Genomic DNA, 25,111 nt, shown 5'->3' with positions numbered 1-25,111 from the left:
CTCATAAATCCCAGGAGAAGTGACATTTTTACTGCTTTTTACTGCTTTTCATAGAATTCGAAATGGTGGGAGATCTAAAGGTCAGAGGTCAAAAGTCAAACAGTGAAAGTTGTTAGGCATGAGGAGACGCATGTGTGTATCGAAGTTTCATGGCTGTAGGTCGAACAGGGCATGAGCTGTACCTGTTCAAAGTTGGCATTTTCAATTGAGTGCTACAGCGCCACCCTTTGGCCAATGGTTGTGAGTTTCGGGTTTTCGCCGTTTGGCATAGCCCTCTACCATATTGCCGAATTTCATAAGAAGTGACCAGGCGGTTAGGCCAGAACTGGCAAAACCGGCGGAAGATCATGAATTCTTACAGATGTAATAGGGTTCGAAGCCTGATAGGCTCTCGAAACCTAATAATAATATAAAGTGCTTACCGGGTAAGCACTTTATATTATTTATGGAGATGTACAGGCCTTAAACACGGAACTCCAAACACTATTTGGGGAAGTGTCCAAGGAAGGCGGTCATAGATACTCAATTGTCATAATCAATCAAATAAATGACAGTATTGATCCAAGGCCAGGTTTCCTTATACATAAAAGGATAGCCTTTTCTCATAATTACATGACTGCATGAATGTTCAAACAAGTTTTAGATTATTTGTGATGCTATGTATATGCAATTCTGCAACGGCAGCAAATGTATATTTTAATAAAGGATTGGTTAACCTTAATAAGACGTTGTTCCCACTTTAGACCAAGTAGATGGAAAAAAAGGTTTCCTGGAAGTGTCATATCCATTTCCTGTCCCTGTCCCCATAGCTTCATATGATTGGCTCGACTGCTATCATTCAAATATGAAATCAGCCAATCAAAAGAAGCTATGGGAAAATGAACTGGAACAGGAAATAGGTATGCCATCTTCCAGAAATCTGGGACCGCAGTTATGCACAGAGCCTATTAAGGATTTATAAACCTTAAGAAGGCATTGTTCCCGCTTAAGACCTGGTAGATGCAAAACCCGTAGTTAAACTGTTAATAAGTGCATAGTTAACCGTTAATAAATGCTTAATAAACTATATTATAAAGTAACAACACAGCATAATAAAGGTTGAACACTGTCATGATAGGTAAGTTAGGTAAGTTAAAGAGACTGAATGTGTTTGTAAGGCTATTATAAACAACTTTAAGAGACTTATATTTAAGTTGCTTGATTCAATATAGATATTTGATATTCATTTTGTCATAATATAAACCAATTGTAACTCTGTTTTAGCCATGTTAGACTCAATTAAAACATGATATTGTCCTGCTAATGCGTGAGGAGCCCTGTTTTTTCAATTACTTTTTAAATGTATTTTTATTATCTATAATTTACATAACATTTAAAAAATCACACCCAGTGTGAAGTGGGCGGTGTGTGGTCATCACAACATGACTCACTTAAAAAAAACATAAAATGTTTTTTTTGGCACTGACGATGAAAAAAAACATAAAATGTTTTTTTTAAGTCCATACTGCTATTCATAGGGCTGCACATGTGTCATGTGTTTCGCTAGCCAATCACAGTCCTGAATTTGCAAAGTCAGCCAATCACATTACAGCTAGTGGTGATGACACTAGCTGTAATGTGATTGGCTGACTTTAAAGTATAGATTTGCATTGACTGCGGAAGGGTTAGCGTTGTAGACTGCGTTGTAGACTATTGGCCAATCACGGTGCAGGATTGGTCAGTGTCCAAACCTCACTTATAGGGGGCGGTTACACCGCCCCAAAAAAAGATATACAGTATGGAGAAAACATGTCCCTCTCACGCATTAGGACAATATCAGTCACCAAAACCAAGGACGTGTTTTCAATGAATTTAACAGGGTTAAAATGGAGTTTGAAGTTACAATGGATTTGTATAGGAAGGGGCGTGTCTGATAAAATGAATATCAAATATCTAAATACTGAATAAAGCAACATAAAAACTGGCACCTGGGGTGCACACGAAAGCCAGAGTAGACGTTAAAATCACTCCAAAAGTGTCTAATAATCTAACAATATATACTTACAATGCTATTATTAAGACATGTATAGCCTTATTAACACATAAGGTTAAAAAACATCTTATAAGGACTTTTGGTTAATCAGAGTGGAAAGTTGTTTTGTGGAGTTGTGTGAAAATTTGTTTGGAAGTTATTCAGCTTTTTGGTGACAATTTAATTATTTCTTCCTCAGCATATGACACACTTTTCTAAAGTGGTGATATTTAGGTTAAGTTCTGCATCCCACTTACAGTACAAACTGCTCCGCATCGTTTCCTTTTATGGCTGTGTTCGTTGTCATTTCAATAGACACTGTGAATAGACTGTGCTGCACAGACACAGAGCTTTTTTACCAATTCATCATCGGTTATTATTTATAAAAGAGACAAAGAATATGGAGGGGACAATTATATATAAACTTTCTGTGTACGAGTGACTTTATATATAGTCATTTATTAAATAGTGTTGATATGATTTACCTAATCTAACAGCCAATAAAGCAAAGTCAATAGACTTTAGTTCTCCTTTCTAGTTCACTGGTGAATTGTACATGAACATGTTACTGTAGGGGTAATATAATAATAATATATTAAATAATAATAATAATATATATAATAATAATATAAAGTGCTTACCGGGTAAGCACTTTATATTATTTATGGAGATGTACAGGCCTTAAACACGGAACTCCAAACACTATTTGGGGAAGTGTCCAAGGAAGGCGGTCATAGATACTCAATTGTCATAATCAATCAAATAAATGACAGTATTGATCCAAGGCCAGGTTTCCTTATACATAAAAGGATAGCCTTTTCTCATAATTACATGACTGCATGAATGTTCAAACAAGTTTTAGATTATTTGTGATGCTATGTATATGCAATTCTGCAACGGCAGCAAATGTATATTTTAATAAAGGATTGGTTAACCTTAATAAGACGTTGTTCCCACTTTAGACCAAGTAGATGGAAAAAAAGGTTTCCTGGAAGTGTCATATCCATTTCCTGTCCCTGTCCCCATAGCTTCATATGATTGGCTCGACTGCTATCATTCAAATATGAAATCAGCCAATCAAAAGAAGCTATGGGAAAATGAACTGGAACAGGAAATAGGTATGCCATCTTCCAGAAATCTGGGACCGCAGTTATGCACAGAGCCTATTAAGGATTTATAAACCTTAAGAAGGCATTGTTCCCGCTTAAGACCTGGTAGATGCAAAACCCGTAGTTAAACTGTTAATAAGTGCATAGTTAACCGTTAATAAATGCTTAATAAACTATATTATAAAGTAACAACACAGCATAATAAAGGTTGAACACTGTCATGATAGGTAAGTTAGGTAAGTTAAAGAGACTGAATGTGTTTGTAAGGCTATTATAAACAACTTTAAGAGACTTATATTTAAGTTGCTTGATTCAATATAGATATTTGATATTCATTTTGTCATAATATAAACCAATTGTAACTCTGTTTTAGCCATGTTAGACTCAATTAAAACATGATATTGTCCTGCTAATGCGTGAGGAGCCCTGTTTTTTCAATTACTTTTTAAATGTATTTTTATTATCTATAATTTACATAACATTTAAAAAATCACACCCAGTGTGAAGTGGGCGGTGTATGGTCATCACAACATGACTCACTTAAAAAAAACATAAAATGTTTTTTTTGGCACTGACGATGAAAAAAAACATAAAATGTTTTTTTTAAGTCCATACTGCTATTCATAGGGCTGCACATGTGTCATGTGTTTCGCTAGCCAATCACAGTCCTGAATTTGCAAAGTCAGCCAATCACATTACAGCTAGTGGTGATGACACTAGCTGTAATGTGATTGGCTGACTTTAAAGTATAGATTTGCATTGACTGTGGAAGGGTTAGCGTTGTAGACTGCGTTGTAGACTATTGGCCAATCACGGTGCAGGATTGGTCAGTGTCCAAACCTCACTTATAGGGGGCGGTTACACCGCCCCAAAAAAAGATATACAGTATGGAGAAAACATGTCCCTCTCACGCATTAGGACAATATCAGTCACCAAAACCAAGGACGTGTTTTCAATGAATTTAACAGGGTTAAAATGGAGTTTGAAGTTACAATGGATTTGTATAGGCAGGGGCGTGTCTGATAAAATGAATATCAAATATCTAAATACTGAATAAAGCAACATAAAAACTGGCACCTGGGGTGCACACGAAAGCCAGAGTAGACGTTAAAATCACTCCAAAAGTGTCTAATAATCTAACAATATATACTTACAATGCTATTATTAAGACATGTATAGCCTTATTAACACATAAGGTTAAAAAACATCTTATAAGGACTTTTGGTTAATCAGAGTGGAAAGTTGTTTTGTGGAGTTGTGTGAAAATTTGTTTGGAAGTTATTCAGCTTTTTGGTGACAATTTAATTATTTCTTCCTCAGCATATGACACACTTTTCTAAAGTGGTGATATTTAGGTTAAGTTCTGCATCCCACTTACAGTACAAACTGCTCCGCCTCACATATAAAGCTCTCCATGCCCCAAGGTACCTGTCAGACCTCCTCCAGGATTACGCCCCAGCGCGGAACCTGAGGTCTTCTGACTTGGGTCTCCTCACCATCCCTCACACCAATAAGCGTACTGTACCCTCTGCTAGAGCTTTCAGTGTCTCCCCGTCTCTAGCAAACGTTAGCAAACAGAATATATATTTTCATGTCGAGATAACCAATGTCATCCAATCATGAAAGAGAACTCTTACAGGATACGTACAGGTCAGGATAAACTTTGAGCAGAAAACTAATTGGAATCGGAACATTATAAAATTGAAGCTGATAAATGGGTTCTCTCTCCTGGTAGGGTGAAATTGGTAGGCCACCTGAAAATGTATTTTCTGTTTATTAAAGAGCTGGAGAGACGGGGAGACCCCTGTTACTGAACAAACACTCTTTAGCAATTACTGTCAGAAAATAGTGTTTTAACCTTTAACAAACAACATTTTGTTTTAGCAAAACAATATAACTTAGAGCACCTTTATGTATAAACCTGTCCATGCATTTTTGAGAAATGTAACCTTTTGTGACATGCCATGTCTATTGACACACTCCTTTTGTAGGATTCTAAACAGTTCCATGACCCATGTTAAAAATATGTCTATCACTTTTTTAGGTATCTTGCTAAAAAATATCTCATGACAGACAGGAGCAAAAAAAAATACCCCATTTTACCAATCTGAGGGAACATAGGGCTGAGTGAACATAGGGCTGAGGGAACATAGGAGGGAACATAGGGCTGAGGGAACATAGGGCTGAGGGAACATAGGGCTGAGGGAACTTGAGTACGCTCCCGAATATTACAGTATCCTACATGTGTATGACCTTTTGATTGAAGCATACTGTAATATTCCTATGGCACTGACGATGATCTTGTGACCTAAACCTTTGTCCTATCACTTTGCACTAGAGCAATTTTGGGTTGAGCATGTAAGAAAATTAAGAAAGTTTTGTCTGTCTCTGTCTAAGGAATCATCCACAAATTGTTTGTGGTGTGCGAGTCCTCTTCAGCATATAGCAATGTGATCAAAATAAAAAATGCTCTATTTTCGTTTGCTATAGAAGCAGCAAAGCACAGTGGAAAAGGCATGCTGGAAAAAATGAGGCAAGAGATGCATTTGCATTTTAACACATCAAAATCCACCATGTTTGTAAAGGCTAAGGAACGGATGCTGCATCTAGTGGAGAGTCTGAAGGTTTGTCTAACACTCGTCTATATCTCGGACATAGACCAAATTCCATTAGCTACTCAGACATTTCTTCAAACTCTGGGTCTCGTTGTTGATCACAAATAGAAATCAAAATACTCTCTCTATCTCTCTCCCTTTCTCACTCACTCACTCACTCACTCACTCACGCGCACACAGGACATGGTAAAACTGTGTCAATTTGTCCCACTGGCATGTTGACTATAGCGTTATGTCCGACCGTCCAATACAAGTAGTAGTAGTGTGTCAGAAATACCAGAGTGGCTAAACAACACCTGTTGATACTGACGGTGTAGCTTGCCGTAAAGAAGAGATCTACAATTCGACAGTGTGTCAATCACATCGCGACTTATGGAACACCAAAAGGCTCATATAAATCTGTTCTCCATTCAACACAAGCATTGTTGTAGGTCTGCCTTGCGGCTGCCATAGCTCAGTGTGCTCTCTTAATACTGTGTGTCCATGTAGTAACTTGGAATTGAAGTTCCCACATATATAAATATAATATAAAATGTATACAATTCCACTGAGCTAAATTCAAATTCGTCACACATCTCATTCTGGCACTGAGCAGTTCATCTTCATTCTAGGATAAATTGTTGGAAACATTACAAGAAGATATGCTGACATCCATTGACCAGTCACTCAAGACAAATGACGACTCTGTCCCAGGTAACGCTAAGATTTCACAACCAACCAGCCGTGTATATTGACATTTGAAATTGATATTACAAAACAAGTTCATTTGGATATTGCAGTCACTAGTAAAATACATTTTAAACAATGGTGTTTCAGATGTCACTGAGCAGTATGAAGAAGTGAAGATAATATATGATAAACTGAAGAGCTCCAGCAGAAGGAGTGCAAATACAGGGTGAATAATTTAAAATTAATTAATTTTAATTAATAATTAATGTATTCATTTGTTGAGGATTAATGACTGTTTCTGTATCAGATAAGATATAAAATATTTAGATATATTTTATATATTTTTATATTATGACAATGTAATCCATGAGACTGTCTTGCCAGACAATTCCCTTAAAGCAAGCCAAAGTAGAACTGACTTTGACTTCAGTTTTTTTTTAGATCAGACTTTAACATGCAGCTTTGCTGTATGATTTTCAGCATGAAGGAGAGCACAGACATTCCCTCTACCAGCTGTCTGTCTATGAAGAGCGACAAGTCAATGAATCCATCTGATCTGAGGTGAGGAAGCTTGGTCTTTATCCCTAATATAGTTTAGCTTTAGCATATTGTTGTCGTAGGGTGGAAATGTCCAGATCATTTACTTCCAGAAAATTGGGAACTAAATGTAAATGGATCCAATGGAGGCCTAATTATTATTTAGTTTACTTTCACTTCAAATTTAAAGCCGATCTACAAACTCACAATTTCGCTTTTCTTTGACAAAGTAGGGCATTCATTTACAAAAATACATTGAAATATGGAGATGGAAGGTTTCTATTCATATCTCTCTCTCTCTCTCTCTCTCTCTCTCTCTCTCTCTCTCTCTCTCTCTCTCTCTCTCTCTCTCTCTCTCTCTCTCTCTCTCTCTCTCTCTCTCTCTCTCTCTCTCTCTCTCTCTCTCTCTCTCTCTCTCTCTCTCTCTCTCTCTCTCTCTCTCTCTCTCTCTCTCTCTCTCTCTCTCTCTCTCTCTCTCTCTCTCTCCTCAGCTCCAGAAAGTTCATCACCTCATCTCATATACTGCAGCACATCCGGTGCTGTAAGTGTTCTTCCATAATGATGGACCCTGTCTCCATTCCCTGTGGACACAGTTACTGCGAGCGTTGCATTAATACATCCTGGTCAGAGCCAAGCCCCACAGGAGACTACGTGTGTAAGAAGTGTAAGAAGAGTTACCCTGTCCGTCCTGAGCTCTCTGTTAATGTAGCCTTGTCCTCTGTGCTGAAAGTTCTCCAGCAGACAGACTGCTCCAATCTCACACAGACTGGATCTGGGGATGTAGCTTGGAAGAAGAAGAAGAAGCCGAAGCAGCTTGAAGCAGCTTGTGATGTTTGCTCCAGCCTCAAGCCCCACCGAGCCGTCAAGACCTGTCTGACGTGTAGCGCCTCCTACTGTAAGAATCACCTCAGAAAACACAACACCGTACCAGCACTGCAGAAACACACCCTGACCCAGATCAATGAAGACACAAGACTCTCAGAGCAGGAGTGCAGCTCTGGTAGAATGGCGTTGATCAAAGAGGTGAGAGTTTGCACATAGACGTCTAGTTACAGTATTGGGACATAAATGTCTGCTGTGAAACAGTTTATTTTTATTTTCATATACTATTATATACTATACCAGCAATTCTCAACTTGTGGGCCAGGGGCCTACTGGTGGGCCGTGAGGATAAAAAAAATGGGCCCCCAAATAATTGGCCATAACACAAAGATGTTATTGAAAATATAGTAGTTCCAATTATTAGTAGTTGCAAATTCTTTAAAATCTTGAAAAGTGGGTGTTCATTGTGATACTGATAAATAGGAACTTATTGATCCAAGTCAGAACACAATAGATTGATTGTTCATTCAAATAAACATGTTCCGAAAATTCACGTGGCCCACCAGTCTGACCACTAAGTGGTCAGATGGGTGGGCCGGGAACAGTTTAAAAATGTTTAAGTGGGAACCTGATCCAGAAAAGGTTGACAACCAATTTACTATATGGCAATACAATACTAAACACTGGTTAGAAAGTAGAGATAAGAAAATGTAAGCACGACTCAAATCTCAATGAATAGTCTCTTACCGTGTACACGGCTCAGAATATGTTCATATAAGCACAAAGATCCCCAGCAAAATGTATTTTAGGTCATTTTTATTTTGCATTTTGGCAGAGCCTTCCTCCACATAAACATTTAGAGATTATGCTGAGGAAGGCTCTGCCGTGCCGCACCATCAAATGCTGGTGATGTTTGTGTTTTTTGGTAGAGCTAGTCTATCCTTTTGATCAAATCCATGTATGTAAAATTTAGATTAAATGCATGACTAAATAACCTTGTGATCATAATTCATAAAAGGAACCAAGTAGAGAGTCTGAAGAGCATCACGAGATTGCATGTAAGAGGAGGAAGCTGGCTGGTGAAGAGGAGGGTGAGATGTTCCAACATAGCAGCGAGCTGTGCCTGGAGCAGTCTGCCCGGAACACACAAGTCTACACACAAGCAGAACCCCAACAGGAGAAACACAATCTCAGAAAACAGCCAGACGTTGTGAAAGATCGCCTGTTTTCTGAACAGATTAAAGGTGATTTGATCATTTTTGTATGAACATTAATAATAAATATAGCTGCAAGCAGCGATAATACGGGGCCAGTGAGAGAGAGAGAGAGAGAGAGACAGACAGACATGGAAACTGAGGAGAGAGAGAGAGAGAGAGAGAGAGAGAGAGAGAGAGAGAGAGAGAGAGAGAGAGAGAGAGAGAGAGAGAGAGAGAGAGAGAGAGAGAGTGAGTAATGGAAACTGGAGAGAGAGAGAGGGAGAGAGACATGGAAACTGGAGAGAGAGAGAGAGAGAGACATGGAAACTGGAGAGAGAGAGGAAGGGAAGGAGAGAGAGAGAGAGAGAGAGAGAGAGAGAGAGAGAGAGAGAGAGAGAGAGAGAGAGAGAGAGAGAGAGACATGGAAACTGGAGAGAGAGAGAGAGAGAGAGAGAGAGAGAGAGAGAGAGAGAGAGAGAGAGAGAGAAAGAGATGGAAACTGGAGAGAGAGAGAGACATGGAAACTGGAGAGAGAGAGAGAGAGAGAGAGAGAGAGAGAGAGAGAGGAATTGTATGTCTCCTCGCAACCGAAAACAGTGAAAGCAGCCGATCTACAAGCTCAGAAACACGTTGCTATCTGAAAAGGTTTGAGATTGTAGATGGGCTATTTTCAGAATGAAGTATGTCATACATTGAAAAAACGTCCCCTCAAATAAGCATTTCAGGTTATCTTTACCATTTGCACATGTATTCATTGATACAGTCATGTTGTTTGCAATTCAACTTAAATTAAGTCTGCACCAAGTGAGGCTTGAACTGGCGACCTTGAGATTGTGAGGCACTCATTTAAGGGAGACGCCATTGGACTAACAGACAAGGAACTGTGAAAAAGGAGATCAAACAGATGATACAGTTTCACGCAAATAGCTGAAAAATCCTGTGTTTAAGTGTTTTTCAAACTGCTCAAAATTGCGGACAATCTAAGGGCGGAGCTTACTGGTCAAAGCGATAGATGTGTTCCTCATGAGTCAAGGCACAAGTGTAAGCAAGTTTCACGACTTTCGGCCAAACGAGGCATGACTTTTGCCTGTTTAAAGTTAGCATTTTCAAAAAATTGCTATAGCGCCCCCCTTTGGCCAATTGGAGTGAGATTGGTTTCAGTGATATTTGGAATGACTCTCTACATTACTGCAACGTTTCAAAGAAATGTGAGTCTTGCATGTATGTGTTAGGGGCAGATGAATAATTTTCATAAAACTGCAATAGTTAAAATCTATGGAATCCTGGGATTTTGGCGCAATCTGCACGAAACGTTTAACACTTGAACTTTGGACCTCTGCCGACATAATGATGGGAGCGGATTTTCCATTAGTGAAAAAATGCAGAAGTTAGGAGCCAATGGCTGTTTACATATAATTCAAAATGGTGGGCGATCTAAAGGTCAGAGGTCAAAAGTCAGACCACAAAAGTTGTCGGGCATGAAGAGACGCATGTGTGTATCGAAGTTTCATGGTTGTAGGTCAAACAGGGCATGAGTTGTACCTGTTCAAAGTTGGCACTTTCAATTGAGTGCTATAGCGCCACCCTTTGACGAATGAGTGTGAGAATTATTTCCTGGTAGTTTTTCATGAGCATCTACCATATGGCCGAGTTTCGTAAAAAGCGTATGCACGGTTAAGCCAGAACTGGCAAAAACAAGTATTTTTCAAACTGCTCAAAATTGCGGAAAATCTAAGGGCGGAGCTTAATGGTCAAATCGATACGTGTGTTCCTCATGAGTCAAGGCACATGTGTAAGAAAGTTTCACGACTTTCGGCCAAACGAGGCATGACTTATGCCTGTTTAAAGTCTGCATTTTCAAAAAATTGCTATAGCGCCCCCCTTTGGCCAATTGGAGTAAGATTGGTTTCAGTGATATTTGGAATGACCCTGTACATTTCTGCAAAGTTTCAAAGAAATGTGAGTCTGCATGTATGTTTTAGGCGCAGATGAATAATTTTCATAAAACTGCAATAGTTAAAATCTATGGAATCCTAGGATTTTTGAGCAATCTGCACGAAACGTTTAACACTTAAACTTTGGACCTCTGCCGACAACTTCTAGGCGGCGGAATTTCCATATGTGAAAAAATGCAGAAGTTAGGAGCCAATGACTGTTTTTCATATAATTCAAAATGGTGGGAGATCTAAAGGTCAGAGGTCAAAAGTCAGAGTGTGAAAGTTGTTCAGCATGAGGAGACGCATATGTGTATCCAAGTTTCATGGCTGTAGGTCAAACAGGGCATGAGTTGTACCTGTACAGGTCCAGAGCTGAGCTCTGGCCCTGTAATAATGCTAATAATAAAACAGGTCCAGAGCTGAGCTCTGGCCCCGTAATAATAATAATAATAATAATAATAATAATAATAATACATCCTCAGCCCCCCTTCCCTCCTAGGGCTTTCAATAGTTTACATATCTACAAGTGAGGACCCCTTCCTTCCCCTACCCCATCATCAAAGCAAATAGCCTCATACAAAGACTCCCGCGTGAGAGGATGCCAGAGTTAGTAACTTGAATTCTGTCCTGCAGTGTCATCAAGTCAGTATAAAAACCTCAGTGGAGGAGCCATTGAGATGGTCAGCCCTGCCAGCTCCCCAGTGCAACCACAACAGGACAAACCAGGAGACAGACGCCCACAAGCAGAAGGTGAGAACACAGACCATTCTCTATTGATCTTACTCTACTTCCAATACAACAGAGCTGGAATAGACTCAGTTGTGAAGAGCTGATTGAATGTTGGTGTAATTTAATTTCATAGGTAGTGAAACAGGCTTATTATCAACCAGCTGACTAATCATTATGTGCACAAGAGATCTCAGACTTGCTCCAAATCTATTTCCGTCAGCCTCCAGCAGATTCAGTTCAGTGCCTGTGTTGGCATGCAATTTAGCAGCTCCTTACCCTCCCTTATCACCTCATTTAACCCTGTTCATCCCACCTCCTCAAAATTCATCAACACTCTTTCTCTGGTCTTTCCCCTCCAGACATGTGTCCTTTTGACAGCATCTCCCGAACGCCAGTGGAGTCAGGGCATGTGACCTTAGCAAAGCACATCCCGGTAAGTGTAACTTCCACACTGCAGCGCAGTAATGTGCAATATTATGAAAACACCCACACCATGCTGCTTGTTAGTGATTCCCAAACAAGTTGAGCTCAACACCTGCTTGAAATGCACAGTGTGGTGTTCGTTTTGGTTCACGATTTATAATCTATTCCGTCGTCCACAGCTTGCCAACTTGGACGGCTCACTCACCGACCAATTAGGCCTTGAGGCTTGTGAACCATCTCTGGCCGATCAGCTATTGTCGTTGTACACACCAGGTTTCCAGGTCACGGCTGGAAGACAGAGGAGAGAGGAGGTGAGTACGCAGAAAAGTAATATTTTTATCCCAACTCTGCATTACTCTGGCGTACAATACTTACGTCCTCAACATTTGTCAATTGGACTCAACCACCATTATCCAATGGGCCCAGTAATAAAAAAAAAGTACCATTGTAATGGTCCTGCAAAGTGATATGGAGAGAGCGAGAGCATGAGAGAGAGAGAGAGAGAGAGAGATGTACAGAGGGAGAAAGATAGACAGCGAGAGAGAGAGAAAGTGAGTGTGTATGTGTGTGTGTGTGTGTGTGTGTGTGTGTGTGTGTGTGTGTGTGTGTGTGTGTGTGTGTGTGTGTGTGTGTGTGTGTGTGTGTGTGTGTTGGTGTGCGCGCATGCGTGTCTTTATAGACTATCTTCTGATGAGGTCAATCATTCAAACAGGGCCAGTTTGAGTAACACTAACTTCTCTAAAGGATAATCACATGCACAGGCTAAGCATCAGAAAAAATACTGATTGTTTGTTTCCTGACTGCTTTCTGTCTTTCAGACTCGTTTTACCCCGAGTATGCACACAGAACAGACAACTATAGAATACAGGTAACACTTCTTAAGAAGCCACTGGTACCAATGTAGAACCTATGTCTTTTAGCCGAGCTGTGATCACTCACCAGAGTCTTCCTTTTCCATTAACGTTTCTATTGAACCAACCACTGTGATTGTAGCTTAACTTGATGCAACATGTGGCAAAAGGAGCAGGAGGGGCGAGATCCAAATGTGGCAGTGGCGTGCGCCGCGGCGGCCGCCGCGTCCGCCAGGACCGCCACGGCGGGTGGCGGCCGTCGTGGCGGCCGCCACAACCGCCGTCACGACCGCCACGGCGGGTGGCGGCCGTCGTGGCGGCCGCCACAACCGCGGTGGCAACCGCCGCGTCCGCCAGATCCTCCGCCATAACCGCCGCCTCCGCCGCGTCCGCCAGATCTTCCGCCATAACCGCCGCCTCCGCCGCCGGCGCCGCGTCCGCCAGATTTTCCGCCATAACCGCCGCGTCCGCCAGATCCTCCGCCATAACCGCCGCCTCCGCCGCGTCCGCCAGATCTTCCACCATAACCGCCGCCTCCGCCGCCGGCGCCGCGTCCGCCAAATCTTCCGCCATAACCGCCGCCTCCGCCGTGCCCGCCAGATCCTCCCCCGCCCTTCTGGCACGAGTGCCAAGCAAGCCTCTGCCAGCCTCCACAGCCCCTGGTCCCGACCAGACAGAGCATGCAGTTTTTTATCCGTGCGTAATTACGCACGTGTTCTGCTCCCCCCCCCCCCTCTACACCGATAACTCTTTGCCCAAAATAGCCGATCTCCAAGCTCACACTCCGCGCATATAGTCAATAAGATGGTTATTATTATTCATATTATTATTAGAATGACAAACTGATGCCCCGTTGAAATTATATCAAAACAAATGTCTGTCTGTCTGTCTGTCTGTGGGTAAGTCTATCTATCTATCTATCTATCTATCTATCTATCTATCTATCTATCTTTGAAGAATTACATTTCTCTCTATGAAGCGATATCAAGCGAAAATAATACTTCGTATTTGGAAGGTTTTCTGGCAGACATCTGCTTGTGTGCGTGCGCTCGCCACCGTGATGGAGTGTCTGTCTGTCTGTCTGTCTGTCTGTCTGTCCAATCCAAAACAGCGTGTGTGTGTGTGTGTGTGTGTGTGTGTGTGTGTGTGTGTGTGTGTGTGTGTGTATGCGCGAGCGTGCGTGCGTGCGATGCGAAGCGTTGAAAGCTTGTAGCCTAGATCTGCTATTTGCACATAGCCGAGGTATAAAATAGGGCTAAAGTGGTTAATGTATGTTTCATAATATCGTAATTACGCACGTGTTCTGCTCCCCCCCCCCCTCTACACCGATAACTCTTTGCCCAAAATAGCCGATCTCCAAGCTCACACTCCGCGCATATAGTCAATAAGATGGTTATTATTCTTCATATTATTATTAGAATGACAAACTGATGCCCCGTTGAAATGATATCAAAACAAATGTCTGTCTGTCTGTCTGTTTTTCTGTCTGTCTGTCTGTGGGTAAGTCTATCTATCTATCTATCTATCTATCTATCTATCTATCTATCTATCTATCTATTTATCTGTCAAGAATTACATTTCTCTCTAAGCGATATCAAGCGAAAATAAAACTTCGTATTTGGAAGGTTTTCTGGCCAACATCTGCTTGTGTGCGTGCGCTCACCACCGTGATGGAGTGTCTGTCTGTCTGTCTGTCTGTCTGTCTGTCTGTCTGTCTGTCTGTCTGTCTGTCTGTCTGTCTGTCTGTCTGTCTGTCCAATCCAAAACAGCGTGTGTGTGTGTGTGTGTGTGTGTGTGTGTGTGTGTGTGTGTGTGTGTGTGTGTGTGTGTGTGTGTGTGTGTGTGTGTGTGTGTGCGTGCGATGCGAAGCGTTGAAAGCTTGTAGCCTAGATCTGCTATTTGCACGTAGCCCGTTGGTTCTCAAAGTGGGGTCCGGGGACCCCCAGGGGTACTTGAGGGGGTTCCAGGGGGTACCCAGCTAAATGATGGATAGGAACCAAATGGACCCTTATGGGTCTGTAACTCTGAGAGTGTACAAATGGAACCAAATGGACCCGTTACACTCTCAGAGTTAAATTAACATTGATTTTACAATATAAATTGGGGTCCCAGAGATGGAAATGCCATTAAATGGGGGTCCGTAGCCCTAATGCATGTCAAACTGGGGGTCCTTAAAATTAAAATGGTTGAGAATCACTGCTATAGAGCCGTAAAAATCTTCTCTTATAGGGGTCCCTGGCATATCTTTTCAAATGGGGGTCTGCGGGCTATTAAGTGTCAATTTGGGGGTCCTTGACATGAGAAAGTTTGAGAACCACTGACGTAGCCTACTGTTGAATACTCCCATGATGAATGCCTGCTGCTCGCTTTCTGAGTGTTGATTTAATGAAGTGCCTAACTAATATAACAGAATTGATCTAGTAATATTTGGATTATTACTATCAGCTACATCCATCTTGCAACATTGACCAAACATGTGACGTGGAAAGGACTGGACTATGTTTTGCCAAGACTGTATTTTATTTCATACTGAAAGCTACGAGCCAAGTCAAAGAGTGTTTAACACCTATATAGAAAATGTACATGGTTGATGAAACATCATTTGTAATTATTGGATTTTTGGGGGGGGTTTATTTGAATGTCATACCAATGGCATGATTTTTATTTGTGTAAAGTCCTTGTTATCCATAGATTTTTTATTTAGATTTGATAGAGTGTTATTGTGCTGTGCTGGTTTTGTATAATGTACATCGAGTGATCCCACGCTTACAATGTGACTTTGGTAAATGAATCATCGTTTCATGTCAATATGGATACATGTGTACATCTCATTTGCTGTTGTGCTATTAGGCTGTATTTTCCAATGCATGTCTACAAAAAAAAATGTGTGTTGTGTATTTGAAATAATATTAAATATTTTCAATGTATCTGTTGTCAGTGTTAAGATTAATACGATGATTATTAATGAACAGGTACATTAAATTAACCACTATATAGTCAGATTCTCTCTCTCTCTCTGTCTCTCTCTGAGTATCCATAAAAGTACGTATAGCCTATCTTATGCAGATGATGATTATTATTATATCCAAAGTGGTGTCCCGCCCCCCCCCCATAAAAAGAATAATAATCATAATATTAATAGTGATAATTGTCATAAGGGTAATAATAATAATAATAACAATAATAACATATATTAATAATAAAATAGCATGACATATATATGAATAACAACAATAATAATAATAATAATAATAATAATAAAGACAGCTGGAATTTAACTCATTTACTTAAGTAGGCTACTGTACTTAAGTAGCTTTAGAGGTATTTGTACTTTAATTGAGCTATTTCCAATTATTTTACTTCGACTCCACTACAGCTCAGAGGCAAATAATGTAGTTTTACTACCACTACAATTATTTGAAAAATTTAGTTACTAGTTACTTGTCAGACATATATTACGATATTATGAAGCATACATTAACCACTTTAGCCCTATTTTATACCTAGGCTATTTGCAAATAGCAGATCTAGGCTACAAGCTTTCAACGCTTCGCATCGCACGCACGCACGCTCGCGCATACGCACACACACACACACACACACACACACACACACACACACACACACACACACACACACACACACACACACACACACACACACACACACACACACACACACACACACACACACACACACACACACACACACACACACACACACACACACGCTGTTTTGGATTGGACAGACAGACAGACAGACAGACAGACAGACAGACAGACACTCCATCACGGTGGTGAGCGCACGCACACAAGCAGATGTCGGCCAGAAAACCTTCCAAATACGAAGTTTTATTCTTGCTTGATATCGCTTCATAGAGAGAAATGTAATTATTGACAGATAGATAGATAGATAGATAGATAGATAGATAGATAGATAGATAGATAGATAGATAGATAGATAGACTTACCCACAGACAGACAGACAGACAGACAGACAGACAGACAGACAGACAGACAGACAGACAGACAGACAGAGTTACGTGCGTAATTACGCGCAAGACAGAGAGATGCTTTCAAAAACAGCAGATCTACAAGCTCATAGCATGGGATTCGACTGACTTACATTAACCACTTTAGCCCTATTTTATACCTAGGCTATGTGCAAATAGCAGATCTAGGCTACAAGCTTTCAACGCTTCGCATCGCACGCACGCACGCTCGCGCATACGCACACACACACACACACACACACACACACACACACACACACACACACACACACACACACACACACACACACACACACACACACACACACACACACACACACACACGCTGTTTTGGATTGGACAGACAGACAGACAGACAGACAGACAGACAGACAGACACTCCATCACGGTGGTGAGCGCACGCACACAAGCAGATGTCGGACAGAAAACCTTCCAAATACGAAGTTTTATTTTCGCTTGATATCGCTTCATAGAGAGAAATGTAATTATTGACAGATAGATAGATAGATAGATAGATAGATAGATAGATAGACTTACCCACAGACAGACAGACAGACAGACAGACAGACAGACAGACAGACAGACAGACAGAGTTACGTGCGTAATTACGCGCAAGACAGAGAGATGCTTTCAAAAACAGCAGATCTACAAGCTCATAGCATGGGATTCGACTGACTTGTTAGTCTCATTTGTAGAGGAAAGATGTCTGTCTGTGTGCGCGCACACACACACACACACACACACACACACACACACACACACACACACACACACACACACACACACACACACACACACACACACACACACACACACACACACACACACACACACACGGTTATTGGATGGATATTTTATTTTTGGGGTGCTTTGTAACTCTATTTCGGTTAATTCAGTTAATTTACCTTGCCCCTATATGCACCAACAACAAATACAATTATAGCATTATAATGTCTTTAATGTAATGTCGGCATTGCATCTCCACAGGCACAGACTCCACAGCGGGAGAAAAAAAAGGCAGGCTATACTGCGCTGCGCTGCGCTGCTTAATTTTTTTTTTTTAAATTAAAAAATCTGGCCAATCTGAACTGGGGGTGCACAAAGTCTAACCTGCGGGGGGCATTGCCCCCCAATGCCCCCCCATAGGGCCGACACTGTAGATAGATAGATAGATAGATAGATAGATAGATAGATAGATAGATAGATAGATAGATAGATAGATAGATAGATAGATAGATAGATAGATAGATAGACTTACAGACAGACAGACAGACAGACAGACAGACAGACAGACAGACAGACAGACAGACAGACAGACAGACCGCCTTGCAGCGTGAGGCGTTGTGAGCTTGGAGATCGGCTATTTTCACGGGGCATCATTCGAGAAGGCTTTCTGTCCGTCAGACATTCACTGTTTGTCATTCTAATAATAATATGAATAATAATAACCATCTTATTGACTATATGCACTGTTTGTCATTCTAATAATAATATGAATAATAATAACCATCTTATTGACTATATGCGCGGAGTGTGAGCTTGGAGATCGGCTATTTTGGGCAAAGAGTTATCGGTGTAGAGGGGGGGGGGGGAGCAGAACACGTGCGTAATTACGCACGGAAAAAACTTCTTGCTCTGTCTGCGGAGGCTGGCAGAGGCTTGCTTGGCACTCGTGCCAGAAGGGCGGGGGAGGATCTGGCGGGCACAGCGGAGGCGGCCGGCGGCGGTGGCGGAAGTTCTGGCGGACGCGGCGGCGGTGGCGGAAGTTCTGGCGGACGCGGCGGTTATGGCGGAAAATCTGGCGGACGCGGCGCCGGTGGCGGAAGTTCTGGCGGACGCGGCGGTTATGGCGGAAAATCTGGCGGACGCGGCGCCGGTGGCGGAAGTTCTGGCGGACGCGGCGCCGGTGGCGGAGGCGGCGGTTATGGCGGGGGATCTGGCGGGGGATCTGGCGGACGCGGCGGAGGCGGCGGTTATGGCGGGGGATCTGGCGGACGCGGCGGTTGCCACGGCGGTTGTGGCGGCCGCCACGAAGGCCGCCACCCGCCGTGGCGGTCGTGGTGGATGCGGCGGCCGCCGCGGCGCACGCCACCGCCAGATTTGGATCTCGCTGTCTCTCAAAAGGAGACCAATGAAGTCAGCAGATTGGATCAATAAAGATAGTTGTTTTGTGTCACAGCTTCAAGTTCCGCTGTGCAGGGCTGTTCCACTGCAGTCTGACACGGTTGAAGTTTAAAACAACAGGGGAAGGAGAAGTCCTCTTCAGGACTGTTCAGTGGGCTGAAAGATGGCTGACTGGAAAGACTCCTGCAGGCCCTTTGTTTAGCATTGAGTGTCCTCAGGAGTCCATCTGCCAGCTACACCTGCCACACTGTGAAATTACACCCGGTGAGGCGCTGTTCTTCTCATTATCCAATTGTTTTCTAGATTCTTGTTCAAATTGACACAGTATAACAGACAATAATATGTTGAAATCCAATATGGTAAATGGTGCATTTTTGGGATGTTGTATTTGATGGTTTAGGCATGTTGTTAAAGAGAGAATCACATGCTTCTTTTGAGGTTTTGTGTAAAATGGAATCTATACTGTTTGCCGATATTTAATATTCACCTGATCCTTAGTGAGGGAGAAGTCATGTGAAAACCAGACAGAACACTTACTTCTACTTGCCAAGTATGCAAATCGTAAATAAATAAATATCATATATGTTTAACCCATTAAAGGAGTAGTTAACCCCCCCCCCCCCCCCCCCCCCCCCCAAAAAAAAAATCTATCAATTACCCACCACATGAACCATTGAATTCATGGATTTATTTATTTTTTCGTCGCATTCCTATAAGCCAATAATTTGATGACCGGCGGTCTCTCCAGTAGGAGACTCAAAGGAGACTCTTTGATTCTCCTACCGTATACATTAGCATCTTTCCACGGTCATCAAATTATTGGCTTAGGAATGTGACAAAAACAAAAAAATATATATGAATTCAAGGCGTCATGGGGTGGGTAATTGATAGAAACTAAGTAATTTTTTGGGTGAACTACTCCTTTAAGACCTGAGGCAGATTCTAAAAATGTCCTCTAAATCCTACCAGTTTTCTGAAAGACTTATGTTTCTTTATCAGTTATGCTCAAAACTTCTTAATGTCAAGGACGCCCAAAATTTGGTATGTATTTGGGCGCGGACCCCCCATCTAAAAAATATTTTGTTGCAGGGACACCCATAAGCAAAGATTTGAGTAAAAACTGTTTGCTTAAAGAAATACATATTTGCAAAGATTTGCAAAATGTGTTGCGATTTTTTTTAAATAGCAGATTACAAGCTCATAGCAAGGCACAAAGTGAGTTAATGGGTTAAGATCAACAAAAACTTAAAATGTTCAACTTAAAGTGTGTGCTATGAGGGGGGAAATGTATTTATTATTTTTGGTTTCCTTTCTATGCTCGAAATGGTCCGCAATTCTGGAAATTCTAAGTAAAACTCAATAGGCCAGCACTCGGCTCACATTGACGAGTGTTGTGTCTGGTTTTCACTTCCACCTCACAATTAGAAAAATAGGTTTCATGTTAAATATCTGCAAAATGTAAAAAACTTTCACAGGTGATGACCTTTCTGTGGCCCACATCACAGATGAGGGGGTGAATTTCTTAAAACCGGTGGAAGTGACCAAGACTCATGTGGTTGTAAATGTGACCCAGCTGTCTCTCTTTGGGCTGTTGAGGATTTTCAACTTTTTTAAACCTGACCCTACCCCCGAACCATCCTTTAGTCAAGTTCTGCTGTTCCTTCGACCACCAAGTGACAGACTTATGATGAAAGTATTTCTGCTGCCGGAAAATGTGACTATTGAAGAGGTAAAATATGTATCTGTTGCTTACATATTATCACAGAGAATTTGAATCTCTGTAGATTTATTATAATTCGACATTAAATTGTTTCTGATTTTGAATAGACAACCAGAGGCTAGTCTGTAGGTGTGGTCACATGTGACAATCAATTTAAGACCAACGTTTGTAGTAAGTTTTAAGGACAAAAGAGCAATGTCAAAAATACCCTATATTGACGGTAACAGACTGGTGAAGTAGCCTGTAGCCTGAAAAATGTATTGGTCAAGTTGTGTTTGTGTCATTGTAGGTGAAAATACAACATAAAGAGGATACATACATCGACACTACCTCAGACTGTGTGCTCACCCCAAAGGAAGTGTACAGTCTGCACAGTACTCCACATGAAGTGAATCCACAGGTATGACACACTAAGGCTATGTTCACACTAACCACCTATGAAACTTACCGAATATGAAAGCAAAGTTTTAAACTAGTACTATAGGTGCATTTATGGAAGTAATCAAGAATGAGCAATGGATAGCACATTTATCACCTACAATGTATCGATATTTTAAAGACCAACTTCTCTTGCCGAGCAGCGAGGTTTCTGTTTCTCCTCCCCCGTTTGATAGCTCTTCTGCCAGTCTATGACTGCTTGCTTTGAGTCACCTGGACAGCTGGACCACAACTCGCTTATTAATTGCTATTTATTAATAGCCACGCCTTTAAGAAAATACAACTCCACGGTGAATAGCAAATACGATATAATTATATTAGGAAAGAATCTACTATTTTTGTAGCAGAAGAAGAGGTAGGGAGGGATGCTGGTGGTATAGTTGAGTGTGGGTGCCTCCGACCGTTGGTTGAAACAACCGTTTAAATTGCTTTTTCAGCCTGTGCCATGTTTTACCATTGCAGCTGAATCGGGAGCAGCCTATTGAGTCTACTGACACCTGCAGTCAGGGGTTGAATGGGAAAACATGGCACAGGCTGACTAAATATTTAATTAAACGGTTGTTTCAACCCGTCGCTTAAATTTTACTTTACGACTATTTTGCAAACATCATCGTCTTGGACTACTCCTCCCCCTACCACCCCAACTTACTGAACAACTACTACCACTGCTAGCACTACTACGGTAATACAATGCAATAGTAAAACAGTTAAATGTGTCTTCAGGAATCGGCGCCTTATCGTCGGAAGTATGGACCAAATTACCATCAAACATTTGAGGTGGTCATGGATCTCAATACAGCAGACATCTCATTGGAGGTGCGGGGACCTGAGGACAAAAAAGTCTGGCAGCACCAAAAGCTGAGAGTCAAAGGTACAGTTATTAAAGTGCTCGAGACCTGACCCGAATTTAATTGACATATGATCTTCATTGTCAAAATGCATTGTTAGGGTAGCAAAGCTAATTATTACACATAAATAAAATCTATAATAAATATATTCATTTCCAATGTACAACACAAGAATAACAGAACCAACATGGGTATATGCATGGAACCTGCTACAACTCAACTATTTAATTTAAACTATGTAATGGTTCAAATTGGGTCCAGTTGCTATTCAGCCAGCTCTTTATGGAAGACTAATTGACCTAGATGGAGCTAGCTGTACTATGTAACTTCTTAATAACTATATAGCATATTATATAGTTATTAAAGCGTGTTTGTGACAGCTTTAATAACAATGACAGCTTTGTGACAGCAGCAGCAGACAGTTACAGACACAAACATGTTTTGTCAGTGTATGAGTACAGAGTAGGACCCAAATGCAGGACGATGCAGGCAAGGATCAATTCAAAAAAGGTGACAAACTAAATAATTCCCAATCACCAGGGGAGGCAAAACAGATTTTTGCAGAACACACTACTCACACCTACACTGAATGATCAAATATATTTTATGAAAGAAGATAAGGTCATCTATGTCATTTTCTCTATTCAGCAATTCCAGCTCGCTGATTCGACGCACTGGGAGGTAGGGTTGCCAACTCTGAACTTCCGGCGAAACAGTTTTTGGGGGGCACACCCCCCAAAACCCCTGAAATGCATAGAAAACTAATCATTTAGGCACAGTTATACCTATACCACACAATACAAACAAAACAGGTCTTACACCTGCATTACACTTACAGTAACATGGTTGTAACAAGTCCTATTCATACCATAATCAATTAAATGCAATTCTTCAACTATACACCAGACATGTTTTGTGTATGTGTGTTTTCCAGTTTGAAATTGGCAGCTGTTTAGCAGATATTTCCTCTATGTGAAATGTAAATAATAAAAGTATGCTTTGGAAATTGGTAAGAAATAATTCAAAACATGATTTGAACTCTGCTAAAGTTACCCTTCAACTTATTGTTCATGCCATAATGACATCCACAGGTTTTATAGCAATTGTTGGAATTAGGCAACCTTAAATGTCAAATGTTCAAGCATGTATAGCCTACCTTAACATATTTCAGACCATTTCTCAGGTGCCTACTCTTCTGGTTACCCAGTATTTTAACTAGTCATATTTGCATACTACTAGCCTGAGTAACAACACTGTGACTGTGTTAGTGCTCCCTGGCTTCTATGCTGCTTCTCACTTTTCTTGTGGATTTCACCTGATACTTGTTGTTTACATCTGTCATTTTGGGGATTGACAAAAAGTTGAAGGGGACATTTTGGTCTGATAATGATATATATATATATATTGAAAAAGGAGTGCTCGTTTTCTCGCTCGCCTAAGCTTGCTCGGCGGTGCCCCTGTTGAAGACCCCTGAGCTAAATTGTCTGCACTTTGTGGCTGCATTTCCCTCAAAAGGATTCAACACCGGGACATACAATGTGTAAAAGGGGAATATGTCAAATTTAATAAAGAATCTGGTGATGCACAGGATACACTTGATAGCATAGAGATGCAGATAGATAGACAGACAGGCCGATAGGCCTTTATTGATCCCGCAGGGGATCCCGAGGCAGCACAGCAGTTAAGTTAAAGCTACAGTGACAGAAGTACTGAGAGATAGGAAGCACCGTGTTGTACTGTGTGTGTAATACAACTTCAGCAAGGAATTATTTTTCCTCCAGATTGCCGCCCAGCTTCTGCCAGTCGGTCAAACATGCCGACGGCGATGACATCATCACAGGAAGTGGAGGAGACGTTGCGGTTCAGGCGGTTGTTCATAACACGAGTTTCAGAGCCCGTGCTCCACAGTCTGCTGGACCAACTGCTGGATGAGATGGTGCTGAACGACGAGGAGATGACCTCGATCAGAGCCCAGAGGTACAGGGAGGAGGAAGCGAGGTGCTTCTTCGACATGCTGAAGAAAAAAGGCAACATAGCACGTTCAAAGATGATGGACGCGCTTCATCAGCTGGATCACAACCTTTATGAAGTGCTGAAGGGAGCAGACTGATCATCATCAGCCATCTGCTCCGCTGGGCAGTGACGCTCACTGATTGTTTCTAAGCAGAAGTACCAAGGGTATTATGTTTTTTTCTTTTTTCAAAAAAATGTTTGTTTAGACTTTTTTTCAATTTCAGGTTAGTTTTAGGTTTGCTAGTTTATTTTAAATTTTTGAAAAGGCTTAGTTTTTGTTTAGTTTTTTATTAGTGTTCTCCAAACACTAATTAGTGTTCTACAAACTCACAACGAGTCACATCGTAACACGTTGTGAGATTGTAGATACATTATTTTTGTCATAGACTAAAACTAAGGGCATTTTTCTCTATGATTTTAGTTTGTTTGTAAACACAGAATCGTTCCCGGGTTTGTTTTCTATTGTTTCTATTTGTGTTTCTATTTTTTTTCGTATTCTTTTTTTTCTTATTCTAGTTTTTGTTATTTTATTAGTTTTAATCTTGGGAAGTACAGGAAGTACTGCTCATGGAAGTTACGCTGTTTACATAACGCTAGTCTCGCGTCACCAGACAACTATTCCACAATCTCTGAATGCTATATAGAGTCTGGAACTCCACTTCCCGAAAGCTGTGTAACGGAAGTTGTTCAGACCGGAAAGACATGCGACCAATCATGTGGTGCCCGTGGACCTGTAGTCCCAGTGGAAACAGAACCGAGGCGGAAGCATAGTCATAGATAGATATGGTAGATTCATGTTATTTGTGCGAGGATTGTTTATCACAGAAAACTGAGAAAGGTATCATGGAATTAACGCCGAAAAAACTGTGAAAGAAGACACTAGTAGACATAAACGATGTTTATGAGATTCGTTGATTCCAGTCGGACTCCTTTGCGCCACTGCACAATGCTAAAACGGACGTGGGTAGGGGAGGGGCATCCGCTTTCCCCTTACACATTATCAGAGCTTCCGAGTCCCAGACTGTATGCCGGAAACATTTGTAAATTGTGGGAGGCA

General features: G+C 41.3%; 2 protein-coding genes across 3 annotated transcripts in view; both read left to right on the top strand.

The window, feature by feature from the left end:
• Positions 1-6,977, top strand: part of LOC311049240 (nuclear GTPase SLIP-GC-like) — a 29,747-nt gene extending 22,770 nt beyond the window's left edge. For both annotated transcript variants that reach the window (XM_084062746.1, XM_084062747.1), the window contains 4 exons: positions 5,611-5,744; positions 6,347-6,428; positions 6,552-6,630; positions 6,885-6,977. In XM_084062746.1, coding sequence (XP_083918872.1) covers positions 5,611-5,744; positions 6,347-6,428; positions 6,552-6,630; positions 6,885-6,969 — 380 coding nt within the window. In that variant the 3' untranslated portion in view covers positions 6,970-6,977. The remainder of the gene's footprint in view (positions 1-5,610; positions 5,745-6,346; positions 6,429-6,551; positions 6,631-6,884) is intronic.
• A 522-nt stretch (positions 6,978-7,499) lies between these two features.
• Positions 7,500-24,773, top strand: LOC311049412 (uncharacterized protein; the record flags this gene model as incomplete). Its single annotated transcript, XM_084062984.1, has 11 exons — positions 7,500-7,964; positions 8,782-9,007; positions 11,530-11,646; positions 11,985-12,058; positions 12,228-12,359; positions 12,867-12,916; positions 19,091-19,299; positions 20,511-20,764; positions 21,045-21,155; positions 21,917-22,064; positions 23,823-24,773. 11 exons carry the CDS (start codon positions 7,500-7,502, stop codon positions 24,149-24,151), a joined length of 2,115 nt encoding a protein of 704 aa, XP_083919110.1. The 3' UTR covers positions 24,152-24,773.
• Between the last annotated feature and the right edge of the window lie 338 nt (positions 24,774-25,111).

This window comes from Gymnoscopelus microlampas (genome assembly GCF_963454915.1).
Source record: "Gymnoscopelus microlampas genome assembly, chromosome: 7".
In the NCBI taxonomy this organism is placed as follows: Eukaryota; Metazoa; Chordata; class Actinopteri; order Myctophiformes; family Myctophidae; genus Gymnoscopelus; species Gymnoscopelus microlampas.
Note: the sequence above shows the minus strand (reverse complement) of the source record. Positions and strands in the feature narration are given on the sequence as shown.